The 25,541-nt window shown below is 38.6% G+C and overlaps 1 protein-coding gene across 1 annotated transcript in view; it reads left to right on the top strand.

Moving 5' to 3' along the window:
• Positions 1–25,541, top strand: part of AKAP6 (A-kinase anchoring protein 6) — a 213,349-nt gene that overhangs the window by 167,814 nt on the left and 19,994 nt on the right. The window contains exons 10-11 of the mRNA XM_062576321.1: positions 911–1,135; positions 17,100–17,315. Of these exons, the coding sequence (XP_062432305.1) occupies positions 911–1,135; positions 17,100–17,315 (441 nt within the window). The remainder of the gene's footprint in view (positions 1–910; positions 1,136–17,099; positions 17,316–25,541) is intronic.

Below are 25,541 nucleotides of genomic sequence, written 5' to 3'. Positions count from 1 at the left end.
ATACGGCTTGGCATAGAAGAAGCAGGCGACAGTATATCTCCCTCGTGATGTTAAAGGATTGCCTTTCAAAATACTGAAAAGGAAGGTAACTTCTATCCTTGGCCCCATCAGAACATTCATCGTGCTCACAGTGTCCACTGCCAAAGCGTTGTTCGGCGGTTCTTTTGTTAGAAATACTACCCTGAAAAGCTGTAGGAAGCTAATTTCATTAGATCAGACGTGAATGTTTATTCTGGTCCGTTATTTTTCAAGTGGATGCTTAACACAGAGAACTTAAATCCAAATGTAGTTGCCTAGATAACAGGCTTGATGTTCAGGAACACTGGGGCGCTGCAGCTTCCAGTCTGCTAGGATCTAGTCCATCGGTGTCCGAGTGAGCTCGTCCACTTTTCAAAGCAAACAAGCTTTTTTGTGATCTAAGTTTGGAAACCATAACCTGACAGCTCATAGCTCAGAAAAACATTTTAGTATTTCAGTGTTTCCTTAAAAATGTAGACTGTACCTTGCATAAAAGTTTGGCGAATTCAGTGCCTAGGAACCAGTATGTCTTACGGTCATAGATGTAGAAGGCAACCGAAAAATTTTGTGGGGTCACTACTCTGCAAAGTTACATACCATTTTGTCTTCTTTGTCCATAGTGGTTCTTAGTAAACATGGATTTATCATGCTTCCAGCAAAGTCAATGGGCTTGTCCATTGCCTGCAGAGAGAGCAGCACTGGGGCATAAGGGTACAAAGAACGAAACTGATTGAAACAAGGATATATAGAATGAAATTCATTGATATTAGTAGAAATTAAAAAAAAAAAAAACCTCTAGTCATCTTACAGATGCTTGTTGTTTCGCACTAACTTGCATATATATGTTTTGGTTCTTAAGACTAATCTGTGTTTTCTTTATCTGATGCATTAGAAAACCCTAGGAGAGAAGATCCAAGACACAATGGTAGGGCACAGTGGGTTAGGTCCACGTGACCTGCTCTCGCCTGAAAGCGGCAGCCTGGTGAGGCAGCTGGAGGTCAGGATCAAAGAGCTGAAAGGGTGGCTGAGAGATACGGAGCTTTTCATCTTCAATTCCTGTCTGAGGCAAGAAAATGAAGGAACAATGAACGCTGAGAAACAACTGCAATATTTTAAGGTAATAAAAAACAATCATAGTTTTCATAGAGAGACTTCTCTTTACAGTAGGATAAAATATTTGTCTGATACATAAAATAATTGAATGCATGTACATATGTGATCATACATTCATATTTTCACCTACTTTTTTGTACCATATGTTGATTCATTTTGGATTTTATTGATTGTTAACAATGACATCTGCTTCACAGACTATTTAGATGGCTAATAACACCAAAATTTGAAAAGTGATGTGGGTCTTCCATTCTACCCGACTATGAACTTGGGTTTTGCCGTGAAAAGCCTCACTATTTATTTCACTTCCCACACCAGTATATTTTAATTAATGTATTGTGTGATGTTCAGTTTAATAGTCTATTTCTCTGCACATCTGAATTGAGAATAGCCCATCTGAAATCACATTTGCAGAGGTGTAAATTTAGCATGCCTTCGGTATGAACAGGTATGTGGAAGAAGACACGTACGCTGTGAGATTTGCGGCAGTCTAGGCCACCTCTTGAGCCTAAGCCTGGAGAGTTACGGAAAAGAAGGAAAAGAATTGTAGTCATTATGCTATATTTTGACCGATAAGCTCCTTCAGCTGAAGGCCAGGATTCAGGTTTGCCCGTGACTTTGTGGAGGTCTGTCTTTTGTTCCATTCCCCCAAAGCAGTGAGACAATTTAGGAAAGAGTGCTATTAAGTCAGCAAACAAACCCGATTGAACCATGTGATTTTCTTCTGTTCATAGCTATCACTTTTAAACAGTCACTCACCTGTGTCATCATCACAGGTCACTTTACTCTGCAGGTGATCTTTGACCAAAGAAATAAGAAAGAAATCATGAGTAATTGTTGAGCTTGTTGAGAGGTAAAGAGGTTTTTCTCTTCCACTAGCACATCAGGGTGTCTAGGGCAACGGCGCTCTTCAGGGCACGGAGAGTTTATTGAGTATTCGCCTCAGAAGGCAGGTAGCAAACACTTTAAACAAACAATCTTTACACAGGTGTTCAAGAAAATAACTGCGGGAAAAGCAACGGTCTTCCCAATTAGATATTCTCCAAGTCTTCCTCTGTTTATGAGGGTTAGTAAGAAGGTTGTGTCAAAGTAGATAAAGTTTTTCTCTTTTCAAGTTTCTGACCATGTCCCTCTGCAGGCAAGTCTAAGTTTGGCTGTGACATCCCTATTGGTTTGGTTTTTCTAGTTGGCAGTCTTCTGCTAATGAGGGGAAAAAAACAAATATTCATGCTGATTCTGTTTGTTCTATGAGTGGATTTGAAGGCTAACTTAAATCCTAATGCAGGACTGTTGATAGATCTGCAGAATCCTACAGCAACAGATCCATATTTTCAGTAGGAAGTGCTGAATGCTTGTTATTTCTGTGGAAAATTATGGCAGTTATTTAAGCACCTAACTGTAGATTTAACAGTCTAACTTCAGAAAAAAATCCCCATATTTTTAAAGTCTTAGCCAGGTATATATACATGAACAGAAATACTGTAGCAGTGTTTCTTACATATTTGGAATGTGCATAAATCTTTCAAATGAAGTGTTTTAAAATGTATAAGAAATGATGTCATGCCAAAAACTCCAGAGGTGTTAAACAGGATAGTACCACCCACCATGTTGCAACCAGAGTATTTCATTACTTGGTTGATTATCTATTAATTACATAAATAATACATTAATTATTTTCAAAATGGTAGCCATTCGAGTATAAAAAATAATTACCTATCAAATATGGTAAGAGCACATCACTTTGTCATATATATTAAAACCATCTTTGTCTCATTAAATCTGAAATCCACTATAAGTAAGTTTTCCATTCTTCACTGATCTCCTGGGGAAGTGTATAAAAGAGAAAATGGATATAATTAACAATACTGCGATGTATAATACATATATTTGAGAAAGAACATTTAGAACATTTTCAAAAACATTAGCTATGCCACTAGTAGGAAACCTGCTGGGGTTTAGTTTGACTTACTTTCCACTTAACTTAAGAGTTTAACCTTATTACTGCTTTCACTGTGGTAAGTGAATCATTGTTTCCTAATGGAAATTTATTGTACTGCACCATCCTGATTATACACATAGCCACTGTACACAGAGAAACATTTTTTAATAAAATAAACTCAACAATGCTGTTGATTTTCATTCTATCACATTATATTTCAAATTACACTTATGCCTTAGGAAAAACAGTTATTTCATTTTTCAGGGTGTTCTCCTTTCATTTTGCAATTGGAGGAGGAATTGAATGTATAGTTCATATGCGGTTAGGACCCTAGATGAGAAACTGTGTTTGGAAGGAGAGGTTGTTAAATTTACTAGTACGTAGTTATTTTGATTTCTTTGTTTTCTTTTATAAAAATTCATGTCATATTAACTGGAACGTCCTTTTTATTAAAGAATGTATTGCTGCATTAATTTTTTGGGGGGATATTGCTGTGCAATAATAATGCTTAGTATTTCTGTAGTACCATCCGATGAAGGACCTGTACATGCAGTACAAATATTAGTGAATTAAGTCTCAAAAAACCTTTAAGGTAGGTATTATACGCTTTTCAGAAATTAGGGAAATAAAATGCAAGGAGATTAAGTGACTTCTCCAGGCTTTTACAGCAAGTCAATGGCTGTGTTACAGTAGAGCCCAGATACTGTGACCCTGATCTTCTGCTCTAACCACAAGCTTTCCTTCCTTCCTTCCTCTAGGTTACCTCTCAATATATTCCATTTCCATATGTGACAAAATCAGACTGCTTCCTTTTGCTAACCACAGTTGCTTGTTTATACTTAAAGTTCAATTCCTGCTGGATATGTTTGATTGGTTTCTTCTATTCTTATTAGAGTAGTTAGATATTTCTTATTAGAGTAGTTAGATATTAGAATTATTAGAATTTTATTAATTGTAGCCATTGCCTAACTTGTGGGTTTTTTGGGGTTTTATGGAAACTCAGTGGTGCACTTTGGTCAGCCCCGTGATCTCTATCAGCACAGTGTGCAGCTGGTCCACAGAGCCATTTGATCTCGTGTTCCACCACCTTTCATTGCCACTGGCTGCCGCACACATTTTCACGTTTGATTCCAGAGGAAAAGGACGAGCTTTACTTCAGTCTGTAGTGACACTTGCTGGCCATTTCACAGCAACATTAAGTGAGATTTCAAACCATGCCTAACCCAGGCTATTCTTTTTTCAAAAAAAAAAAGGAAAGTGAAGAGACGTTGTATGGCATGGAAGTTTGTTGCTGTAAAGGAAGGAATAGGGATTTCTTTCTCCTGATCTGTTTTCTTCTGTTCCAACTTGAAAAATACACGAAAAACACTAAGAAAATCAAGCGATTGACTTAATATTCAAGATATCTCTGTGACTACGACCATATATATTTATTTTATTTACTCATCTTTTTTATTTCTCTTCTGCCTTTTGAGTCCTTAGAGTTCATATTTGTCAGCTTTTCACTGAAACTACAAGGACTAGAATGAGAAACATACTTTCTAAATGAAATACAAGATTCTCAGGTAAACACATAATTCTAGCAGCTGAAAGACCAAATGTCACGAGACTAATAATTGGCAAAGCTGATTTCCTACCCTAATGATGTGTGGCAATTTTGTGGGTCAGGAGAGACCTGGAGCAGGAAAAGATGAGGAGCAATAATAAAAAGAAATTCACATTCTTTCATGAAAGTTTTAGTAAATCTCATTATTTGAGTAAGATCTAGCCAGAAATTTGTATGCTTGTTGGCTTGTAAGTAAGAGTGTTCTGCCACATTTGTTTTTATGTGTCCGGGACTTCAAAAACCATGCTGTTTTCTGTACAAAATACCCTCCAAAAGAGAGCAAGGGAGTCTAAATAGCTGGTCATACGTTCCTGTTGTTACTTCTCAAAAAACTCACAACTCTAAGGGTTCGATACAGAGAAATGATCCACCACCATCGGAAAGGTAGTTGTTACGGCTTTGGCTCCCAGACCAGCTACTGAAGAACAAGCTCAGACTTGCAAGGCTCTGTCCATCTCAAAATCCATTCTCAAACGTGTGGAAGTGGAAAAGCTTTTGTTGCTTGTTGCTAGTTAAATTTGTAAAAGACTCTGTTCTCTTTCCCCTCCAGCCTTGGTTAAAGCATCAGAACAGGACATCAGCAGAGGTTTTCTGGCGTGGTGTTCTTTGGCAACCATGATGTATTTCTTGTAGTTCCCTGATCTGGTTTTGTATGAACCAATAAGCGACTTGCTATATTGTCATACCTGTCCCCAAAATCAGTATTTGAGCCTTTAAAAAAAGAGTGACCCAGTTTTCAGCAGTTCGGAAAGCCGGCGGTTCCCATTGACTTCTGTCAGTGTATTCATTCCAGAAACCAGACTGTTTATTTGTACCAAAAAATGTTTGAAATATTTTCTCGTTTAGTATTTCTAAAAGTCAATGGTGTATTGAATTCCATAGCTAGCAGCATTCGTAGCCATTTCTGTTTACCTTCTAAATACTATAAAATAGCAAATGCTTGTAAGTGTACTGCTAATGACTAGACTCACTCAGAAATGTGTGTGCTTTCCACTAAATCTGTGATTGCTCATAGCAGATGATGCAATGTCGTTTTAAAAAAAAAGTATTTCTCAGAATCATCTCTTATTTTTCTGATGCCGAAAGCAACTGAGCTTTCTGATGAAAAAATATAGATGGCATTGGTAATTAACAGTGAGTCGGTCAATCAATACCTTTGTATGATGCTTTTCTTTGTAACTGAAAACTTTGCATGATAGTCAGCATTACCCATCTTAAAAACAGTTCAGTTAAACAGAATTCTGTGTAATAAAGCAGAGCTTCAGCGCATATAACATTATAGCCATATATCAAAGACAAATTTTAACTTTGACTAAAGGTTTGAAGACTCAGAGATTTAGAGATTGGACGAATGTGTTAACAGTTCCTGCAGGTGCCAGGACTCACTTTCACTACTGCATTTTGGATCCATTGCAATATTTGGAATGGTGCTGCTGGCAGAGCTGCAGTCAAAGAATTACAGAAATTCAATGTACGTATACCAAAAGATGCAAAACATTTTCCAACAGAAAGTCCAAAATAAGTGAAGCAGCATTTAATCTTCTTTATACACCTAAGATGATTTAAAAAACCCTATTGTAATAATTTAATGAATTTTTCAAAAAGAGACTGTGGCTTCAGAACCCTTAATCTTCATAGATGAAGCAACATTTACCCAAATTCTGTTTAACAAACTGGAAGTCATACAGTAATATACCTTATGAAAAAAAATAGGTTTCCAAGGTCAAATATAGCTTGGTGCCATTTACAAAGGATTGAAGTGAACCTGTGCGCTGAATTTACAGGGTCCATCATCCCAAAGCAGCACTTCTGTAGAGCACTTACATGAGAATACAACCTTTTGGTGCTATACTTCTTTACAATAAGGCTGCTGTACATATGTATTTTTTGTCAAAAATGTGGTATTTTGGCCCTAACCCCAAGATGTGGAAATGCCTTATATCTCAAATTTCAGTTTAGTATACTCATTACTTTCTAGGAAGTATTCAATAAGACCTCCCCATTCAAGGGAACAATAATATGAATTATAACTCCCATTTAGAACTAAATATCCTATCTGAGATAGCAGCTTTCATTCCATCATCCTATTTTGACTGAGCCCTGAACTGTGAATTTTTGAGTTTTATTCCTTGCTACTTAGTTTTTAAGCAGTGACAATCTCAAAATTAATTATAAGTCCTATCTGGTTATCTAAAACCCCCTTTTCCACACGAATCATTTCTGGCTTAGGGCTGCCTTTACTGGCTGTCTCTGGGAGGAAAGATGGGATACAAAAGATCTAGCCACAAGAGATGGTTAGATCTGGTAGGCTGGGGGTTTTTACAGAAATATCGTAAAACATCTGCATCCACTTTGAATTCAGTGGAGGCAGCAGGCTTCTGGACAAAGACTGGTGTGTGGGGCAGGTTAGAAACTATTATGTTGTAGTAAGATCTTGTTTTTATTTTTGCTTTGAGGCCTGAATTCAGCTGAGCTCAGATATGGCAATGCACTGAATCCTTTGATAAGGGAGAATGGCCTGGTGGCTATTTTTAAACTACTAGTTCACATTTCACTTCCTTCTTATCTCCTTTTTTATGAACGATCCCCTTATTTCTTGATTTATCAAGGTGATTGCCATGCAGTCAGCATAGCCATATGGTAGAGACAGGATAAAACAGGCAAACTTTAGACACCTACAGTGTTGAGATCTCTCTCTGAGTTTCTTTTATAGTAATTGGAATGAAATAAGTATTTCTAGCATGCAATTTATCTCCGCTGTTTTAGACGTCTGCCTATAAAGGATATGGATCTCAGAATGCCTGCTTCTAAATGACCGGCTCGGATGCAGACTTCTCCATTAGATCCCGCTCAAGGAGTCGGCAGGAACATCTTTAAGACTTGAGCATCTGGAAGGTGCCAAGACAACTGCAATCCCTACTCAGAAAGATTGTGAGGTTCTCCCACACTAACCACAGGCTTATTTCTTTCCAAGAAGAGTTGAGCCCCAGTTTCCCTCTCAGCCCTCCTGAAAATGCAATAGGATGCTTGTCTGGACCACTGGCCTTGTTAGCTACAGCTGGTCCGAAGGAAGCAATGAGGCTGAGACGCGCTCGTCCCTGTCTTCCTTGCTGTACAGGGATGGTCTGCATTTAATTCTCATGACATGAGTGGGCATGAGAATCAAAGTCCAACTCATGCTGAGTAACACAGAGGACATCTTGGCTTACAGAGAACTGCCCACTGCAAAATAAAACCTGTAACTTTGCTATGGCAAATGGCTTACAGTTCCTTTTCTAGCCTTTCTTATCATGGACATCTGCAGATTTTCAGCTGTATTTCACATCTCAGGCATGGTCTCTTGAAGAGTCAGATATGTGGAAGAGAGAATAGATAACCTGGTTTCTTTTGAGACAACTTAGCTCCATCACTTGTTATTGTCTACATCTTTGAAGATGTAATTGTTTTTCTTTTGACCCATCCAAATGACTCCTAGGAAATGCTACTGCTTATTGTCCTACCATTGGTCTCTCAGCTTTACTTTTTCCTTTGTTAGTGAATAGACTATAGAAAAGTATGTACAGCCTGGACTGGAAGTACAAGATGGCTAACAAAAATTCACTGTGCTATCTCCATAGAGGTCTGCTTTGTAACTACTGCCTGTGATTACACAATTTATTTGATTGTCTGTAACTGCCCCTCTGGGGCCATAGCATTGCATTCTCAGGTGCTAATCTCTCTAGTATTAGTGGATTCTTGATTTAATAGTGTTCCATGGAGCCATTAAATCCTACTAAGGAGTTTTTTCTTTAATTAGTGGATCACCCACATAGCTGGCCATTTCCTAAGTTTGGCCTCGGTAGTGGACAGGTTTCCCAAGTTCCACCTTTACATGTAAGATAATAGATCATCTTCCCAACAGGGAATAGTATTATAGACCCTATTAGTCCCTGGTATTCACACCAAAAATTACTGCGTACTGCCAGGGAGCCCACTGATTTCAGCAGAATTATTTGAAGGGCACGATGTAATTCAGAATGAGTGGGAATAGGGAGAGTAAAAAGAACAGGCCTTCAGTATACGTTTTGAAGCATTATTGCAGTCCTGATCAGGTATGTTGTGTATCACAAGTGTGAGATGTCAGTCAGCAATGGGATTTGCAGACTAGCAACACGTTACTAGAGACAGCAGAACAGCGTGGATTACACCTGCCACACAAAGTCAGTGGGAAAAAATAAACGTGTGTGGATTCCTTCGCAGAGTGATTCCCTTACTGCTCTGCGAGGGAAGTGCTGCATTGCCTCATCTCAGACTAAAACTGAAGGCTTGGCCTCTAATCGGGTGGAGGTTTTTTGTGCTTTTCATCAGCTGGTGGCAATGTGCTGTCATTTGTAGCGTACCAACTTTCCGCTTGTCAGTGATGCTTATTTTCGTGTTCAGAGCACAAAAAAGCAACCTCAATGTGTTCTCTATTTTAAGCTTCACTGAAGGAAAGAAAGCATATTTTTTGCCCTCTTCTCCTTCATCCTGTCTGGTCTCCTTACAGCAACCTATCTGTCTGGTCAGTGGAAAGTTCGATAATTTGAGTACTGAGGAGCCTTTAAGAGCGTCATACATTAAGGGCCATCTCATCCAGACCTGTGGGTTTTGGCAACCCGTAACTTTCTGACTCCTAATCACAGTTCATCTTGTCCACGTCACCTGCTTCTGTCCTCACCTCTAATTCCGGCCTTGGCTGTCCCAATCATGTCTTCCTAATTTGTACAAGAAGCAAGATAATGCTAATTTAAAACTTAACATATTTGTGCAAACATTTGCATGAAACTTACCCATGCAAGTAAGATACTGCCTGTTCTCCTTTGGATATGGGAGAATCTACTTCAGTGCAATGCTGCCAGGCTGTGGTTGATTCTGCTACAAGTAACTGCCCTTGCTGAGGACTTTTAGATTTTTCTTATGCTGAAATCAAAAGGGGTGTGTGCGCGTGTGTGTGTGGGGGGGTGTACGTATGATTAAGATACAGCAAAAGAATGAAAATAATGTTTTTATTTAATGACTAATCCTGGCAAAAATTTCAAATTTGTCCACTACAGACAAATGAAATTTTGGGGTAACATGCTTCAGGATTCATTATAAGGGAAACACAGCACTGATATTTGTCATACCTGTCTGATGCTTTCTCTGCTTTTTTTTTAGCATTTAGGGAGAGATAGGGGAGCTGACTCTAACTAATTGTGCAACTTGCAGTATTTTTCTTACGTTTCTCTGGAAAGAGATTCTTTTCAGACTGAATGGAAAGAGGATGTGAACTCAAGGCATTTTGAAATGAAAAGAGAGCCAGACCATAAAAATGGATCCTCCTTCCATCGCCTTTACCCCCCATCCAAATGACCTGGCTTATCCCCCGGAGGTTAACCCCAACTTTGCAGGGTGAAAATGAATTTAATTAATGCTTAAATGAAACACCAAAAAAATGCTTGAGAAAAGGTACTTTGTAGTTCAGTAGGGAAGATGCATTTACATCCTGCACTGTTTCTTCTCTTATTTTTGAAAGTTACCTTCCTGTAATTGCATACTAGCTTAGAGTTAAGATAGGAGCATCTTAACAGTAATGGGCACTTTTTAACAGATTATTGCCAAAAGTGCATTCTTTATTCCAGGGAGACACTGTAATAGATACTAGCACTTTAGTAATGATACAAGCAATCTGTAAGCTATTATAGTTTCTTTTATAGTAACTTAATCTTCATATTGTTTTATATGTCTAGAATTTTAATAGTGTTTTTAATTTATGGAGAAAAGTATGTTACATATGAGTAGTTACATGTGAATATGAACTAAGTATCAGACCACTGGACTGTGCTCTTACAAACAAATAATTTAAAATACTTAAACCAGCATAAGGAATGAAATGAAGAAATTAAAAATGTCATAGAGTCATAATAGGAGGTTCCATGGACCGAGCCCAGAAGCATCAATTCTGGATAGTTACTGTTTCTTAATCCATATATTGTGCTTCTGGGGTAAAGTGAGAAAGAACACAGGTACAATTAAAATACAAATTTAAAATAAATATTTTAAATAAATATGTTTACCTAATTAATAAATTTAATTGTATTATTGATTGAAAAAAAATAAACACAAATTTCTTCTTGCTTTTTTATACCTAGTGAGCTGAGTGAATTAATGTTTAACCAAATGGTGTTAGGCACTTGATATGTAAAGTATAAGCTTCTGTATAAACTCCTGAAGCTACAGGAAGAAAAAAATGTTTTTGTTTTTGTTTTTTTTTTCTATTAGTTCTTTGTCCTTTTTTAATGTGTATGTAAAGGAGAAGTTTATCACTAGAAATCTGGATATTCTTCCAAGAAATGTAGTACACTGTGTTCAGACTTGTCAGAAAAATATTGCAACACTTTTTGCTATGCAGTGAGCTACAGGGAGAGATCCTCAGTGTAGCAATTTAATGGCTCTAATGCTATTAAAAGTAGGGCTTTTAAATAAAGAGAACCAGTTCACTGTTTTGAAAGAAGTCATATTCTACTTTAAACTGTCATTCTCTGTTTCTGACTTGCAATTAGATGGTATTTCTAAAATGTCAGTCTGAGATTCTGTTGTGACCATCATTGTAATAAAATGTGACAGCAAAGATATTATATCAGTACTTTTTCCATAATTAGCATTAAAGATCTCTCAAGGGTTAAGCAGAAAAGTTGTAGAAAGGTTTTCCACTGAATGGTCCACACAGTCTTGTGCTTTTAAAATCTTTTAATATAGCCAAGACTGGTGACAACCAGGAGACAAATCTATGAGCAAACCCTTTTGGAGAGAATAGTTCTGTGGTGTGTGATGTATGTTACGTAAATGAGCTTATTAGGACTCTCATCTATTTTATTATTGGTGCCCAATTTAATAGAGGCATTTAAAAAACAATATTTCTGCCTGACTCCTTGAAATGAAGAAGATACATTGATATAATTGAGAGCAAATGATTGCATGTTGTGCCATTTAATCATGTCATTTTTCAATTGCTGTATTTTGCACTTCACTGCATACTTATAGAATATTTAGCTTCAGTATAGATTAAGTCCCACAGTTTGCAACTGAGTAGAGTTCCTGTATTAGCTGACATTTTCTTTTAACCTTGAAATCAACAAAAGCACCTGGGTTTGCCAGTATTTTTCTAAGAGATGACAAGTCATCATTCATTTCCTATCTTTGTCATTTGGCTTTTTTATTTTGAGGAATTACTTTCTTACTAATATTTTTGAGGAATTACTGATCTTCTTTTTTACTCGCTAATAGAAATTGGTGTTTTCACCACATGTCCCATAAGAAAGGAATTTGAAATACAGGGAAGCATCACCCCAGACAAAAGGAGTTCCAATGTGCATTGCCATTTCACAGAAGATGCTGAAAACTAAGTTTCACCAAAACTTTGTAGACATATTGTTTCCTGTTTTCCCCTTACTCTTGTAGTAGAGACATTAGCAATGGCTCTTCAGCTTTTGCAACAGCTATGTTGAAAACTGAAGTGGTGCACTAGCCAAAAAGCTTGTGTAAAAGGGTAAATTAGGTCTTTTAAAGAGTTGTGGTTTGATCATTGTCGTGAGAAGCGCCACTTCCACTCTCAGATTTTGCCTGAACGTCTGTGTATGGTTGTACTCAGTAACAGCAGGCCCATCGTGGGCTGCGGGCGACAGCTGGTGCGACAGGAAGGACATAATCCCTTCCCTCCATGCATCTTGCATCAGGGAGAAAGAGCGAAACTTTTAACAGAACAAGCTTAGGCAGGAACTTCCTTTTAGAGCCTGAAATTCCAGATTTATCTGCAGTGGAGATGCTTGTGCTTTCCTAAAAGCGTCTAGTGTTGCTCGTAGACAGAAACACAACATAAGCCTGGAAGTAGCATTTGCCTCAAAATAGCTTGGCGGTTCTTCTGAACCTGTAAGCACAAAGGAAATGCATCTGTGTAAGTTAACATTTGTCTTCTTCCAACCACTTTTCAAAGCTCTGGACACCTCTACACGGACCTTTAATATTCCTGATTGTAAAGTGAAAGCGAGAAAGATGGAAATGGTTGAAACAACTTAGGCTTCATACAAATGAATTAAACAATTATAAGCCATAAATGGTGCTACAAAAATTGTATCTAAACATTTTATGTAGTGGTTACATGTGGGTTATGTGGATTTAAGCTAAATTAAGGTGATTTCTAAACTAATGCTAAGTGCAAGTAGTCGTGTGAACTCACTGAGAATCTTAGTAATATTGAGTGATTAATATTAAGCACCTCCTCAAGAACCTTGATGTAAGTGTGGCCAACTCATTTAGCACGTTGTAGGAGAAAGCATGCTTCACCTCGTCGTGCTTCAGTCTCGCAGAGCAGGCAGTGCTGCAGACCTCAGGCTGCACAAAGGCAGAGGCATGGGGAGGACCGGGGCTCGAGGGGCTCTGATATCCCCTTCCTATGCCTCCCTCACTCCCTGCACCGCCTCAAGCCACACACGTGTTTCTGGTCATATGCCATCCATGTCACGCAGCTGTGCAGAAGACCTTCTGTTCTGATCACGGCTACGTCCATCCCCATAGATAGTGCCATCAGCCCATGGCTTGCAAAGAGTGTTTGATGTCATTCCACTTAGCAGGAGCTTTTCCAGATGATTTAAGGCATGATATTAACACGCTGTGAAAGTAGTTGCAGCTAGCCCTTTTTAGCTATGTGGGTGATAGCTTCAAAGCACTGAAAATAGGAGTAAGCAGAGGGAAGGAAAATCTTCCAAGATTCTGACAGCATGGACAGGAATCCACAGTATGGGAAAACATGACTCATAATAACATTATAATGAATAACACCTCAGTGTTATCAGGGTGTCTGTTAGAAAGCAAAGGATTCAGACACAAGGTCAAGTTCATACATGGCAGCTGCAGTTACAGTGTATGCTCTTAGCCTGCAGCAAACAAAGTCAAACACGTTAGTTTAAGTCTCACTGCAAACGATTTAAGTGCGTTTCTTCCACATTTGCAAAGGTTTGGACCATATTTACAGTTACGGCAGCTCAGTTGACACAGGATAATGTGAGGAGCCATGATCAAATGCGTCTGATCTCTTAATTTATACTTCAGCAAGACTTTCACACACAGGAGCCTAAGTGAGGCTCCTCAGTCTGCTCTTAGACCAGCTCCTCGTCTCCGCATCTGTCAAGTACCCAGCAGCTTACTGTAGCAGCTGTAGAATATCAGGCCCAGGCCTCAGCAGAGATATTCATCAGCTGTACCCTCTATCAGAAAAATCTTGTCTTCCCTTGCTTTCTTATCCCCTTTCATTTTTAATTAATCATGAATTATAGCTGTTAATTCCCGGTGTAGAATGCACCTTGCAGAAATAACTGCGGTAGGCCCGCAAGCTTGCTTTGCATGTACAGTCTGCATATTGACAGGGTTTTATCCAAGCACGGCATTTTAACTGCTGCAAAACATGGATGGACGTACAGCACTGTGAGATGTCATGTCGTAGGGTACAGGCAATTACTGCGTCCCTTTAGGAGACTGTATAAGAGACCGTGGTACTGCTTAGATTCACTGTTGCCTGTATTGCTACACAGGATTTAAAGACGTCTTTAGGTGATTAAGTTCTCTGACTTTTAAAGTATTGCTGTAGTCAACCCTTTCAACACACGGTTAGGTACAAGCACTTCATTCTTCCCCTGTTTAATATTAACCATAATATCACGTAATAAAATTGAAACAAAAGTGCCATAGGCCTAATTGTACTGTCATGGCCATGTAAATCAGGAATAGCTTCAGTAAAGCTAGTGTTATTATGCTGGTGTAAAATTGATGTAAATTAGAGATGACTTGGGTCCTGTAGCTCTGCTTTCAGATAATACAGTGAAAAGGCCTCACTTAAACTCCCATGTAACGGCTTATGAATGAAATACTCCTTACCTCATCATATTTATGGTGTTGTATCAAAAATGAACAGTATTTATAAGAGATGACATAGTCATATCGAGGTGAGAAGATAAGTTAATGTTATGGGGCCAGATTTTGAGCTCTGTTGACTTCCATGAAGTTAATGCAGATCTACATAGATTTAATTGACACCAGCATATAACTTACCATGGCTTTCAAAAAACTGAATTGCTTAACTGCTGTATGGGGTTAAATAAGAACCCTGACTTTATCCTTAGGTAGGTTTTTCTTCTGATGTGATGTTAGCCTAATGAACAGCATCAGAAAGGAAATGTGTCAAGACATGGTGGTTCCATCAAGAACTGTGTAGGAAACTAGTAATGAACCCTCGGAAAATAAATAAGGGCAAGTTCAGGAAACATAAGTGAAAATGCAGCTCTGCCATAAATTGAATAATAAAATTCCTGGTCATATTTTGCCATAAATAGTGGTTTGGGAATTTGTCATTCACCTTATTTAAAATTCAGAAATATTAAAGGTACAGGGTTCTCTCATTATAGAAATAATAGAATTCCAGCTATTACAGAGTTAGGGTAATTTAAATAGTTATAGAATGCATTATATCAATAAGGGGAACATCTGTATGAAATGTCCACCTGCTGATATACTACTCAGTGTACTTTACAATGAAATGCACTTAATCATTTTAAGACGCCTTCTAATGAAGCCTTATCGGGATTAACATTTTGAACACAAATACTTCTAGGCATTAAAACTTCTGCTCTAAATGAGATTGCATTGTCTTGTTTACCCTTGTTGATTAATAAGCAATCTGTTAACTGTTAGAACGGTCCAATTGTGCCAGTGAAAGTAGATTAGTAATTCAGCAACGTTTGTGGGTTTAATTGTCATTTTTCTTGAAGACTTTGAATTAAAAAAAATCACTTGCACTCTATCTGTAGGCAAAGAAAAGATATATATTTTTAGATGTGTGTACCACTGTTTTCCTTTACACTTTCAGCTCAGGGTTATTGATGAAGCAGATACTTCCAGCAGCAAAATACTGCTTTGACATATAACACTTCTAAGTAAAACTTCCCATTTTTAAAGCAAAACCAATGTAAAAATCTAGAACTTGAATTCACTGTTTATAAAATGTTATTCTTTTGCTAACCAAATTCAGGAGGGCACGTCCTGTTTGTTTATCAGTTAACACTTGTGACCAGATTTGAGAGAGAGAGAGTGGCCTCTTTTTTTTTTTTTTTTTTTTTGCCTGTTGTGATTAGCTGGAAGTTAAAAGGCAAGTAGCCTGTCTTCAAAAAGATAATCACAGAAATTTTCTCACGGGGTCATGCACTTTCATCTGCAGCATCCCACAGAGGGAAACAGATGTTGGCAAGTTACAATTTAAATTATCTGGAAAGCTCCCATGTGTGGAGCACAGTCCTGGTTAAAGCTGGAGGTAGCACAGGCCCGGGATAGTAGCTGCATACGTGAACCTGCAATGCTCTGAAGTTTCAACTCTTAGAAGCCGAGCTGAAGCAGTGATCATCATAAGCATTTTCACCTGGTGTAACCCAGCTTCATAGATATGATTGTAAAAAAAGATGTTATGAATTAATAAGAATCTTGATTTGGTGTAAAATGACTGTAGTGTGTGATTGTGTTTGTAGATAAAGCCATGCTCATGAGCGCTCCATGCCAGTAACTGCTTCTGGGTGGTAGATCTCTCTTTAGTTGTGGCATTATTTATATTGCTATTGAATGAGATTCTCAGTGCAGTCGTTTAGGTTTCTGGAGTATGAATAGCAGGTCCCGACTCCCACCAATACTCAGCAACGTTAGGGCATCACATTGTCTCCCGTGAGTTCATGTCAGCTGCATCTTTGTGGCCCTCAAATCTCTGTGATGAAATAAATGCAATGAATAGCACATCTTTAAGAAGCATGCATTTATCATAGTATTCCTACAACTTTCACTTGGATATAGAACTATCCTGGAGGTATTTCATGATAATTAAGAACATCTATAAAGAATTTTATACCAATATCTCTACTCTTATTCCTAAAGGTTTCTCCTCTGACAAGGTGCATATGAAACATAATTTCTATTGATTCTTCTATACATATGTATATATATATTCAGACTATATGAATTTTTTTTTCTGATTTTTCCTGAACAATTTCTGAAGTTGATTACTGTCAGGGTAACTTATTTCAGATGTGTCCCTTTTGAATGGAAAAAGGAAGAATAAACCAGTCTAAACCATAAAACTTTCCACATTATTGAGACAGTTGGTTATGTGTGGCATCTGTTTGAAGAAGACTGAAAGTAGCTCCGCTCCTTCTGCGCTATTAAGATTGTGGTTATCTGAAAATAAAACACTAAGCTTTGACACTTAGCATGGGAATTTATGGAAGAGCTGGAAAAAACTTTTGAAAGACAGAGATCAGTAAATGTAAAATAATAATTAATGTTTTCATTTGCCAAGTATTCCATACTGACATCTGTCATCTGTCTGTCCGGCAGTCCCTTTGCTGTGAGATCAAACAGAGACGTCGCGGGGTAGCCTCTGTGCTGCGATTGTGCCAGCACCTCCTGGACGACCAGGAGACCTGCAACCTCAACGCGGATCACCAGTCCATGCAGCTGATAATCGTAAACCTTGAGAGAAGGTGGGAAGCCATCGTCATGCAAGCTGTCCAGTGGCAGACAAGGCTACAGAAGAGACTGGAAAAAGACTCGGTAAGTGATGCTTGCTTTAAAAAAATCTTAGGTCATTTCACTCTCCGCATGGGAAACGTTTTCTCAGTGCTGTATTCTTCCCAAGAAATGTGTCCTGTGGACACAGCCGATTGAGAAGATAAACTCACAGTATCCATGTCCTGTTGCTGGATTTTTAGTTTTGTCATATCTGATCCTGTAATGAGAACAATCTTCTCCTGTTGAGATCAGTGTAAGCCAAGTTGCTCAGCATCTAACAGAAGTGGGCCAGAGTCGTCTTTCATCAATTGTAAATATGTTTCTGAAGAAATCTTTATAAGTAAGACTGATTTTAATTACCATCCCAGCAGTAGGTGTGTATTTCACATAAAATACCATGGGTGTGTGATGAATATACAGTTCTGTGTTATTTGAATATAAAGAAAATGCATTAATTTGCTTTTATCTCAAGGAAAATATTCCTAGGAGGCAAAATAGCATTCTGCTTAAACCATCCACTAAGTGGCATAAATTAGACAGGTTTCGTCAGCATAAAACCGTATTACAATTCAGTATCTACATTTAAACAATAAACCATAGGGGGGAAAAAATAATCCCTACTGTAACACCATTGACTGTAATGGATGAATTGGCTCAGCATGGTTTGTGTCACTATCATACTGCTGAAGTGTGTATATACTGCAGCTACGCTGGCAGCAACGATAACCCTATGTAATGCATATACAGAAGAGCCTTGATGAGATATGGGAACAAGTGACATATATTTAGCTTACATAATTTTTAGGTTTATATCTTGCAAATAAAAGAAAAGAATACTTGACACACATGCTTCCCAACAGCTATACAACTAACAGTGAAATACTGCTTTTTTACTTCTTTTGGTAAGATTCCTGTAAAAAAGAACAGAAGCTGTATTTCTCTTGGAGTTGTTTGTTTATGTTAGTGTGTAGCATTAAGATATACAAGACTGTTCAGAAACACTGGCAATCCCTGACTGAAAATGCTACCGCTCTAAACAGACCAAGCGATGGTGAGTTAATGAGGAGGATGCTGTGGAGAAGTGAGGTGTTGAGGGTAATAATGATCTGTTGTCTGCCTACCTTTAGCAAATATTAGAAAACAAGAGCGCTACTCTGCCTACTCTGCCTGGTCGGTTAACTGTTTGGGTGATTTAGGTGCTTATTTGCTTTAGGCAAGAGATAGAAATGCTGAGAGGAAGATTCTTCTCATAGGGCTAGTAAGAGAGAGGTGTAAGTATCGCAGCTGATGTAGATGGCCAGCCTGAGTAAGAGGGATAGCGGTGATGTTGACCGTACTTAAGGAAAAGAGGAGATTTAGGGGGAGGAAAGAATTCAATTTTGACTGTGATTAGTTTATGGGCATGAGAAAGGAGATACTTAACAGGCAGAAGAGTGGGGTTAGATGCACAGGAGCCATCAGTTCACAGATGGCTGCAGGAATCTGAACATATATAATCATCTAAAAAGAAGAAAGTGAAACTGATAAGGAAAAAGGCTTGTTGGAAAGTCCTCTCAGGAGCAGGAGGAAGTGTTAGCAAAAGATCCAGAAGAGGTCAAACACAGAACCAGAGAGCAGAGAAGTCCAAGGCAGTAATTTGTTGAGAAGATGATCAAGCAGTGTCAAAAATAAAAGCGAAAGTGGTAAAATTAAGGTTATGAGAAAAAAGAAATTGTGAATGAATGAAAGGAGGAAACAGAGTTAGGGAGGATCCAGAATGAAGCTGAAGAGAAACTGCTGCTTAAACAGTATATACACATTTAAATGAGAAGAAGGTGAAGAAATAAAAGAAGACAAATACCATCGCACCAGTGGCAGAGAGACAACATTCTTGCGTTCTGGGTAATGAATCTGGGAGAGCAAGAAATGGGAACAGAAGCAAGGGAAGTCAGCAGAGAAAGAGACTGGCGTGAATGGATTAGAAGTTGAAGGTAAGACTGAGGAGTAGAAAAGATAGTTAAAGAGAAAATATCGTAGTAAATCTTTTTAACCCTCTTGAGAAATACTTGTTATGTTTTTGTAATAGTTCCATCTTTTTATCTGACTATTTTTATTCATATTTCTAATATATTATATCAATAGTAAACTGTTGGTTAGTGCTCTGGAACTCAAAAGGTTTACTGAGGTGACCTGCAGTAGAAAAAATAGTTGAATTTTGGAGCTGCAAGAAGAGGTGTATGCAGTACTATGCAACAGCCTATACCAAAAAGCATTTCTCAGAATCCTGATTTTTGGTTGCTAGAGGTTGAGTCTCTCCTGGGTCTCGAACTCCCCTAGCGAGATCGGATAGGGTTTCTACTACATTTGTCCTTTACTGGAGGTACCACAGAGTAGCTGAGCTGCCTTTTTCACCTACAAAACTTATGGTTGCTGTGGTACAGCTGTTCTTCTAGGCCTGGAGGAGAAACAGTTGCAACTGTGAGACAGCCCAGAAGTCCGAGGTACCGCGGTGAGAGCATGTTCTCCCCTTTCGCCTGAGAGCAGCTGCCACGCGGAAGCAGTTTGCTGTTCGTAGCTGCAGCTGCTCTAAATAAACTCTTAACGTGCTAGTTGGAGCTCGGCGCTGCTCGGGCTGCCGGAGTGGAGCGAGCCTCCGCTTTGGGACCGCAGCGGATGGGGAGTCGAGGCAGAGCGAGGGGACGAGCGCGGTGCGTCGCGCGACGTCGGGAGGCCGCGGAGCTTCGCGAGCTGCCTCCGGCTTTCTTCCCACTTTGCCTGGGGGAGCCTGGAGTTATTTGCCGGCCGGAGCTGGCGTTCACAGGGTGGCATTTCTCTGCTGAGAAATGGCAGCCACTAAGAGCTATGATGGTGCTCATTGAATTTTCATTGCGGGCTGTTTTGTTTCAGAACCTCTCATTTTAGGCTTGTTTTATAATAACATGATTCTTTGAAGTATGTCGGTATCTTCAAGTTTCTCGTGTTGATGAAACTATTTGTATTCGCAGCATCTGAAAGATGCCCCAGCCACTGCAGAATTCAGGGAGAATTTCTTTGTCCTCCCGGGCTGGGCTGGCAGGTCCTAGCCTGCCTTTTCACTCAGTTCCTGTGTAGTCATTTCTTGGGTAGGTACCAGGATTGTTTCTTCTGCTTCCCTATCTCTCTACAATTGATGGTGTGCCAGTCTTGGCACGCAAACAGTATCCCTTGGTAACAAGTCTTTATGTGTGGTTGCCCACAAAATACTGTAACTTATGAAAACAAATGAGATGTTTTAATACCATGATGGCATCTGACTCAATCATGGCAACTGACTTGCTGACAGTAAAGAAGATAGCCCAAATGATTACATTGCCTTAGAGAAGTACAGGGGTCACTTGCACCTCTGCTCTCTTCTTAGTTTGTGCGCCGGGTTCTTCCTTTGTCCCGTTTCTCCCCCTTGTTACATTCAGTCATTTATTTGGAACACTTACAGCGTTGCAAAGTTGTGCTAAAGCTGACCACAGAAAGCTTTTACATTTCCTTCAAATTGTTTTTTCTTGATGTTTTTCAGGAGTATTTAATTCTTTTCAACCTTTGCAATAGCAGGCACCATAAATTTACAAATAACAAGAGGTTAAAATGTACTACAAACACCCGAAGTCTGGCAGAAGATGCTTTTCCATGAACTAGAAGTTATGTTTAGAAGCTTAAATTCTCAAGAATCACCTCAAAAGGATGAAATGTAACTAGATTCAGTTAGTCAATCTAGCTATAAAGAATGTGATATTCTCACAATGATAAAAACAAGAATTACATTTAAAAAACTGTAGGATACTTATCTCCAGTCTTATGTAGGACACTTACTTATTCAAGTAACAGATGTTACTGGAAGTTGTTTTAATCTCTTCTAGCAAAAGAGGTTTTTATCTCCCCCCATCTGCTTTTTTTGTGGTAAATCCTTTACCCCTAATTTATCATTCCATAGTTGGCTGATACAATGTTATCTGTCACCTAAATTTTAGCTTCAGAATTGCACAGATGCCTTACAGTTTGCCTAACAAGACCTTGTTGGCAATCATCTTTAAAGAAAAAGAAGTCTGTGTGGCAAAAGCAACAGCAAGAGCAGCAATCTTCAGTTAACTGAACCCGAAGCTGCAGCAGCTAGAGAAGCTTTAGCTGATGAGGCACTTTCCTTTAGAGGATCTAGAGCACTTTGGATAGCTAAAGAAAGATTTGGGACAGACTGAGTCATGGTTGTGTCCACAAGTTTACCACAGCGAACTTGAAGTGGGAACGGGTGATTTGTTTTATGTAGGTTTTCTGAATCTTATGCTTAGCTAATGATATACCCAATCTAATTTATGCCTTTAACCTCAGTGGCTTATTCCAGCAGCCGCAGCTGCTGAGAGTCTGGGGATGCGCTGCCCATGCCGGGTATGTCCCACATAGGGAGCACTGAGTAGGGGATTTTCAGTGTGGGAGAATCCCCCACCAGCCAATGCTCTTGTCACTGGGGCTGTTCTAGCAATATTGGGGTACACAAAGCTACTGTACTGCTGTCGGTGGCAGGGAGCCAAAGCAATGTTTTCTAAGGGATTTTATTTCCCAGGTTGCAATCCCGTATTCCTACCTCACTGCTGACTGGAGAAATTGCTTGTTCTCCAGACTGCACTGAATGAGAAAGGTGATCTGTGTTATGGAGCAGCTGATCTCTTTTCTTGTTTAACAGAGAGAGCTAATTATTGGAAGGACAGTATTAATAATGCTTTTAAAATGGGTATTCCGAGCTAAGATAATCTGAGTTAGGGTGCTGTAGTTCTCGCATGGTCCTGAAAATGTCTGAAATATTCATGCCTTTGATCCTTTAAGTTCACTTCATGCAAATTTTTTCTCATTTTTCTTTTTCTCTTGAGTCATCCTATGTGTACACTACACTGTATGTCCAGCAAAACCCCCATGTGTATTGGCTTGAAAGTATGCTGTACATCCAGCCACATAATTGAAAATAATAAGGCCACAATAAATGCGATGGCCTTGGGGTATAACACCCAAGGGATTCAATTGGTGTCGCTTTGCATCAATGTCCATGCATCATGGTAATTGAGGTAACATAACCAATTACCACATTTTAATTAGAGTTGTAAGGACTTGGGAAAATCTGCAATGGTGAGACAGCTCACTTAAAAAAAAAAAAAAAGAAAAAAGAAAAAGCACCTCTCTTTACCACAGGCTTGTTTCTTGGGTGCTTGTTTCTTAGAAGGGAAAGAACCTACTTAAAGCAGAGTTTAGGATTTTTCCCAGCTTCCTCTTGGCTTCTTTCTTTATAATGCACTTTGAAAAACAAGTTGTTTAAAAACGCTATATTGCTTCTCCTCTGGTCTCTTTCTCCCTTTTCTCTACTCAATTGTTTCTATGATGCCTTCTGGAAAAGAGAACTGTTTTTAATATTGATGGGAATGATGCTAACTGAAGCCTCCCCCCCAACTTCTCTCTGTTTAATTCACTGGTGCAATATTTTTTTCAAGCCATGAACTGATATTTGATCTAAGCTTAAAAAAAATGAAAACCAAAAAATGCCACCTACAGAGATGACGAATGTATTAATTATTGTTCACTTATTTCATTGGGAAGCTCCACTAAAGAAAAACTTAGTTTCTGAATGATTCTAGTTTTATCATGAGCCATTATTTTGTCAGGCTGGATCTAGCTAGAAACCTTGCACAAGAGTTTAGAAGTTCAGCAAAAGTGCCTGATACACCAAAGTGCCTGGAACAGATTCACTTGCTTGGCTGAGGAGAGCACACTGAACGTTGTAAAGTGATGAACACCTCTTACATGGTCTAGCTCTCACAAGTAATTATTTACTGACTTACATTTAATCTGTTACAAATTGTTTTTTCATTATCTATCACAAATCACTTTTGTGTTGATATTGGGCCTCTTTGTAGCAAAGCGTGCGACAGTACAATATTGTATTTGTTTCTGTCACACTCACCTTAGTCTGATCACTGTATTTCAACACTGAAAACTACTGGCTTTGGTGCTTGCTTCAAATACATTATTCTTTAAGTGGGTGGGTATATGACTGTAGAGCCTGCGATATATATCACTCTCTCTAAGCTCTGCGTCATCTTGAAAGAGACCTGGCCAAGAAACGTGTCCCCTTCTCGGACAGAAGATACAAGGCTCAGCTGCCCTGGTGATGAGAAGCACCAGGCTGGGCCATCCTGATGGGTGCTGTGTCTTTTTCAGCTTCTAAGTGGCCTTGCACGCCTGATTTCAAACCTGGACAAATTACCTGTAGGATCTAAAACAAGGCTGCTTAACTGATGAACTCGGGCTTAAATCTTTCTTGGACTTTAATTGCACATAGGTGATATTCCCCATATTCTTGCAATAATCCTGTATTTCTCATGATTTTCTCAGGGAACAGCCAGTTATGGTGCAGCAGAAGACAGGTTTTCTTACGAGACTAGGAATGATTCATAACGGCTGATTGCGATTTTAAACCAAAAAGGCTACAGATGCAAAATGAATAAAGTATTCCCAGTATTATTTTTAAACAGCACATGGTTACTTAATCTCGTACAACTACTATGTACAGCTCATACTACAGGGAAAAACTGACTTCAGGTATTCAAGGCAGCAAATATCATGATCACAGCATTACAGGATTAGGTTCATGGTGTTTTGTTATAATTAGCTCAAATCGTAGTGTGTCTGAAGTGGGTATAAAATGGTGCATCTGTATTCGTGGGTTTTACTAGTACTATGTGAACAATCTGCTTCAGTGACTGACAAAAGTTGTCTTTAAATCATAGATGCTTTGTATTTTTTCTAAATATTTCTCTATTATATTAGAGGAAGTATTATGTGAACTTGCTGGCATACTACCACAAAGTTTGGAGTCTATTTATATGATATATATAAATATATGTTTTTAGAAGGAATTGCTTCTTTGGATTTCTTTTCTATTCCTTTTCTGGTTAAGGCAATCTTAATTTGTTCAATACGTCGATTCAGAAAGAGGGAAAACTAACATATTTTGAAGTTGCTTAAGCAATTCAAACTGAACTGTCTCAGGAACTTTCAAGCCCAGGCAGTGGTACCACAATACCCAGTGAGAAGCTGGGAATCTTCTCTTTTCTGCGTGTACAAAGCTTCTATGTTCACCCCTGCAGAGCTGGAAGATACTTGTCCTGTTTCTCATCTGACTGTTGACTACTCTGTGACTGGTGCCATTTCAGGGTTGGGTGAGGGAATTTCATAGCTGGTAGAAAGCTGGAAATATTTCTCTACCAATCTGATTTTTTTTTTTAAGTGATTGGTCTTTACAGACCCTCAAAGATTTGTAGGGCCATCAAAAGCACCAGTTTATCACATGGCCCTTTAATTTGGCATATGATCATGAAAACACTGTAGCTTATCTCTCATGGGTAGTGGCATCTGACCCTCACTGGTGCTGTATCTAATTTTATGAGCTTCTGAGTGTTTTCAGATCACTGCTGTATTAGTGAATTGACTTACTGTAGTATTTTAAAAGCAATTTTTCATCAAATAACTACAAAAAAATCAGGTTTTGGACAGCAGTATTCAATCCTATAAAATTTAGAAATGTGAGTGTTATACTTTATGATGGAAAAAGTCAGCAACACAGCAGCAGATTTAGGTCTTTATAATGCATAGTAGCATAGATTTCACCAACTAGCTGTCAGTCTGTTCTTTTTTTCTTTCTTTCTTTTTTTTTTTTCTGAGCAACAAATTAAATAATGGCTGAAGCCGTGTGGGTGAAGCTCTTTCCACAGCTTTGAGAACAACGCGTTCCCTGTGCTGGAAACCTGGGCATTAGAACTGCAGGATGTGTAAAATCTTCCGTTGAATACTCAGGAGTTATGTGTTTTAATAGCAAAGTATGTACAATTCAGAAATGGGATATCTGGCATTTCCAGTGTATGTAGATACTGAAAGAAGTGTCAGTCACTCTTTAAATGTCAAAAATAGCTCATTAAAAATGAAAGAGAAAATAAGATTAGGTTTTTGTTTTCAAAGACAGAGGACATATTTCAGAAGAATTCAGTTCCCGTTTAGGTACTTACCTATAGGTCAGGTATTCAAAAGTGCTCAGCAGTTGGCAACTCCCCTTGCAGTGCATTGTGTACAGATTAAGGATGAAGTTGGTGTTTTGTGCAGATACTTAACATACACTAGTCATAAGATCATGCCTCAGGCCAGCAATGTTTGAAAAATGAGAGTTAAAAGAGAAAATCACAAAATAGTGACTACTGAATGCATTTAACGACTTGTTGCACT

Source organism: Rhea pennata, chromosome 5 (assembly GCF_028389875.1).
Source record: "Rhea pennata isolate bPtePen1 chromosome 5, bPtePen1.pri, whole genome shotgun sequence".
Lineage (NCBI taxonomy): Eukaryota > Metazoa > Chordata > Aves > Rheiformes > Rheidae > Rhea > Rhea pennata.
Note: the sequence above shows the minus strand (reverse complement) of the source record. Positions and strands in the feature narration are given on the sequence as shown.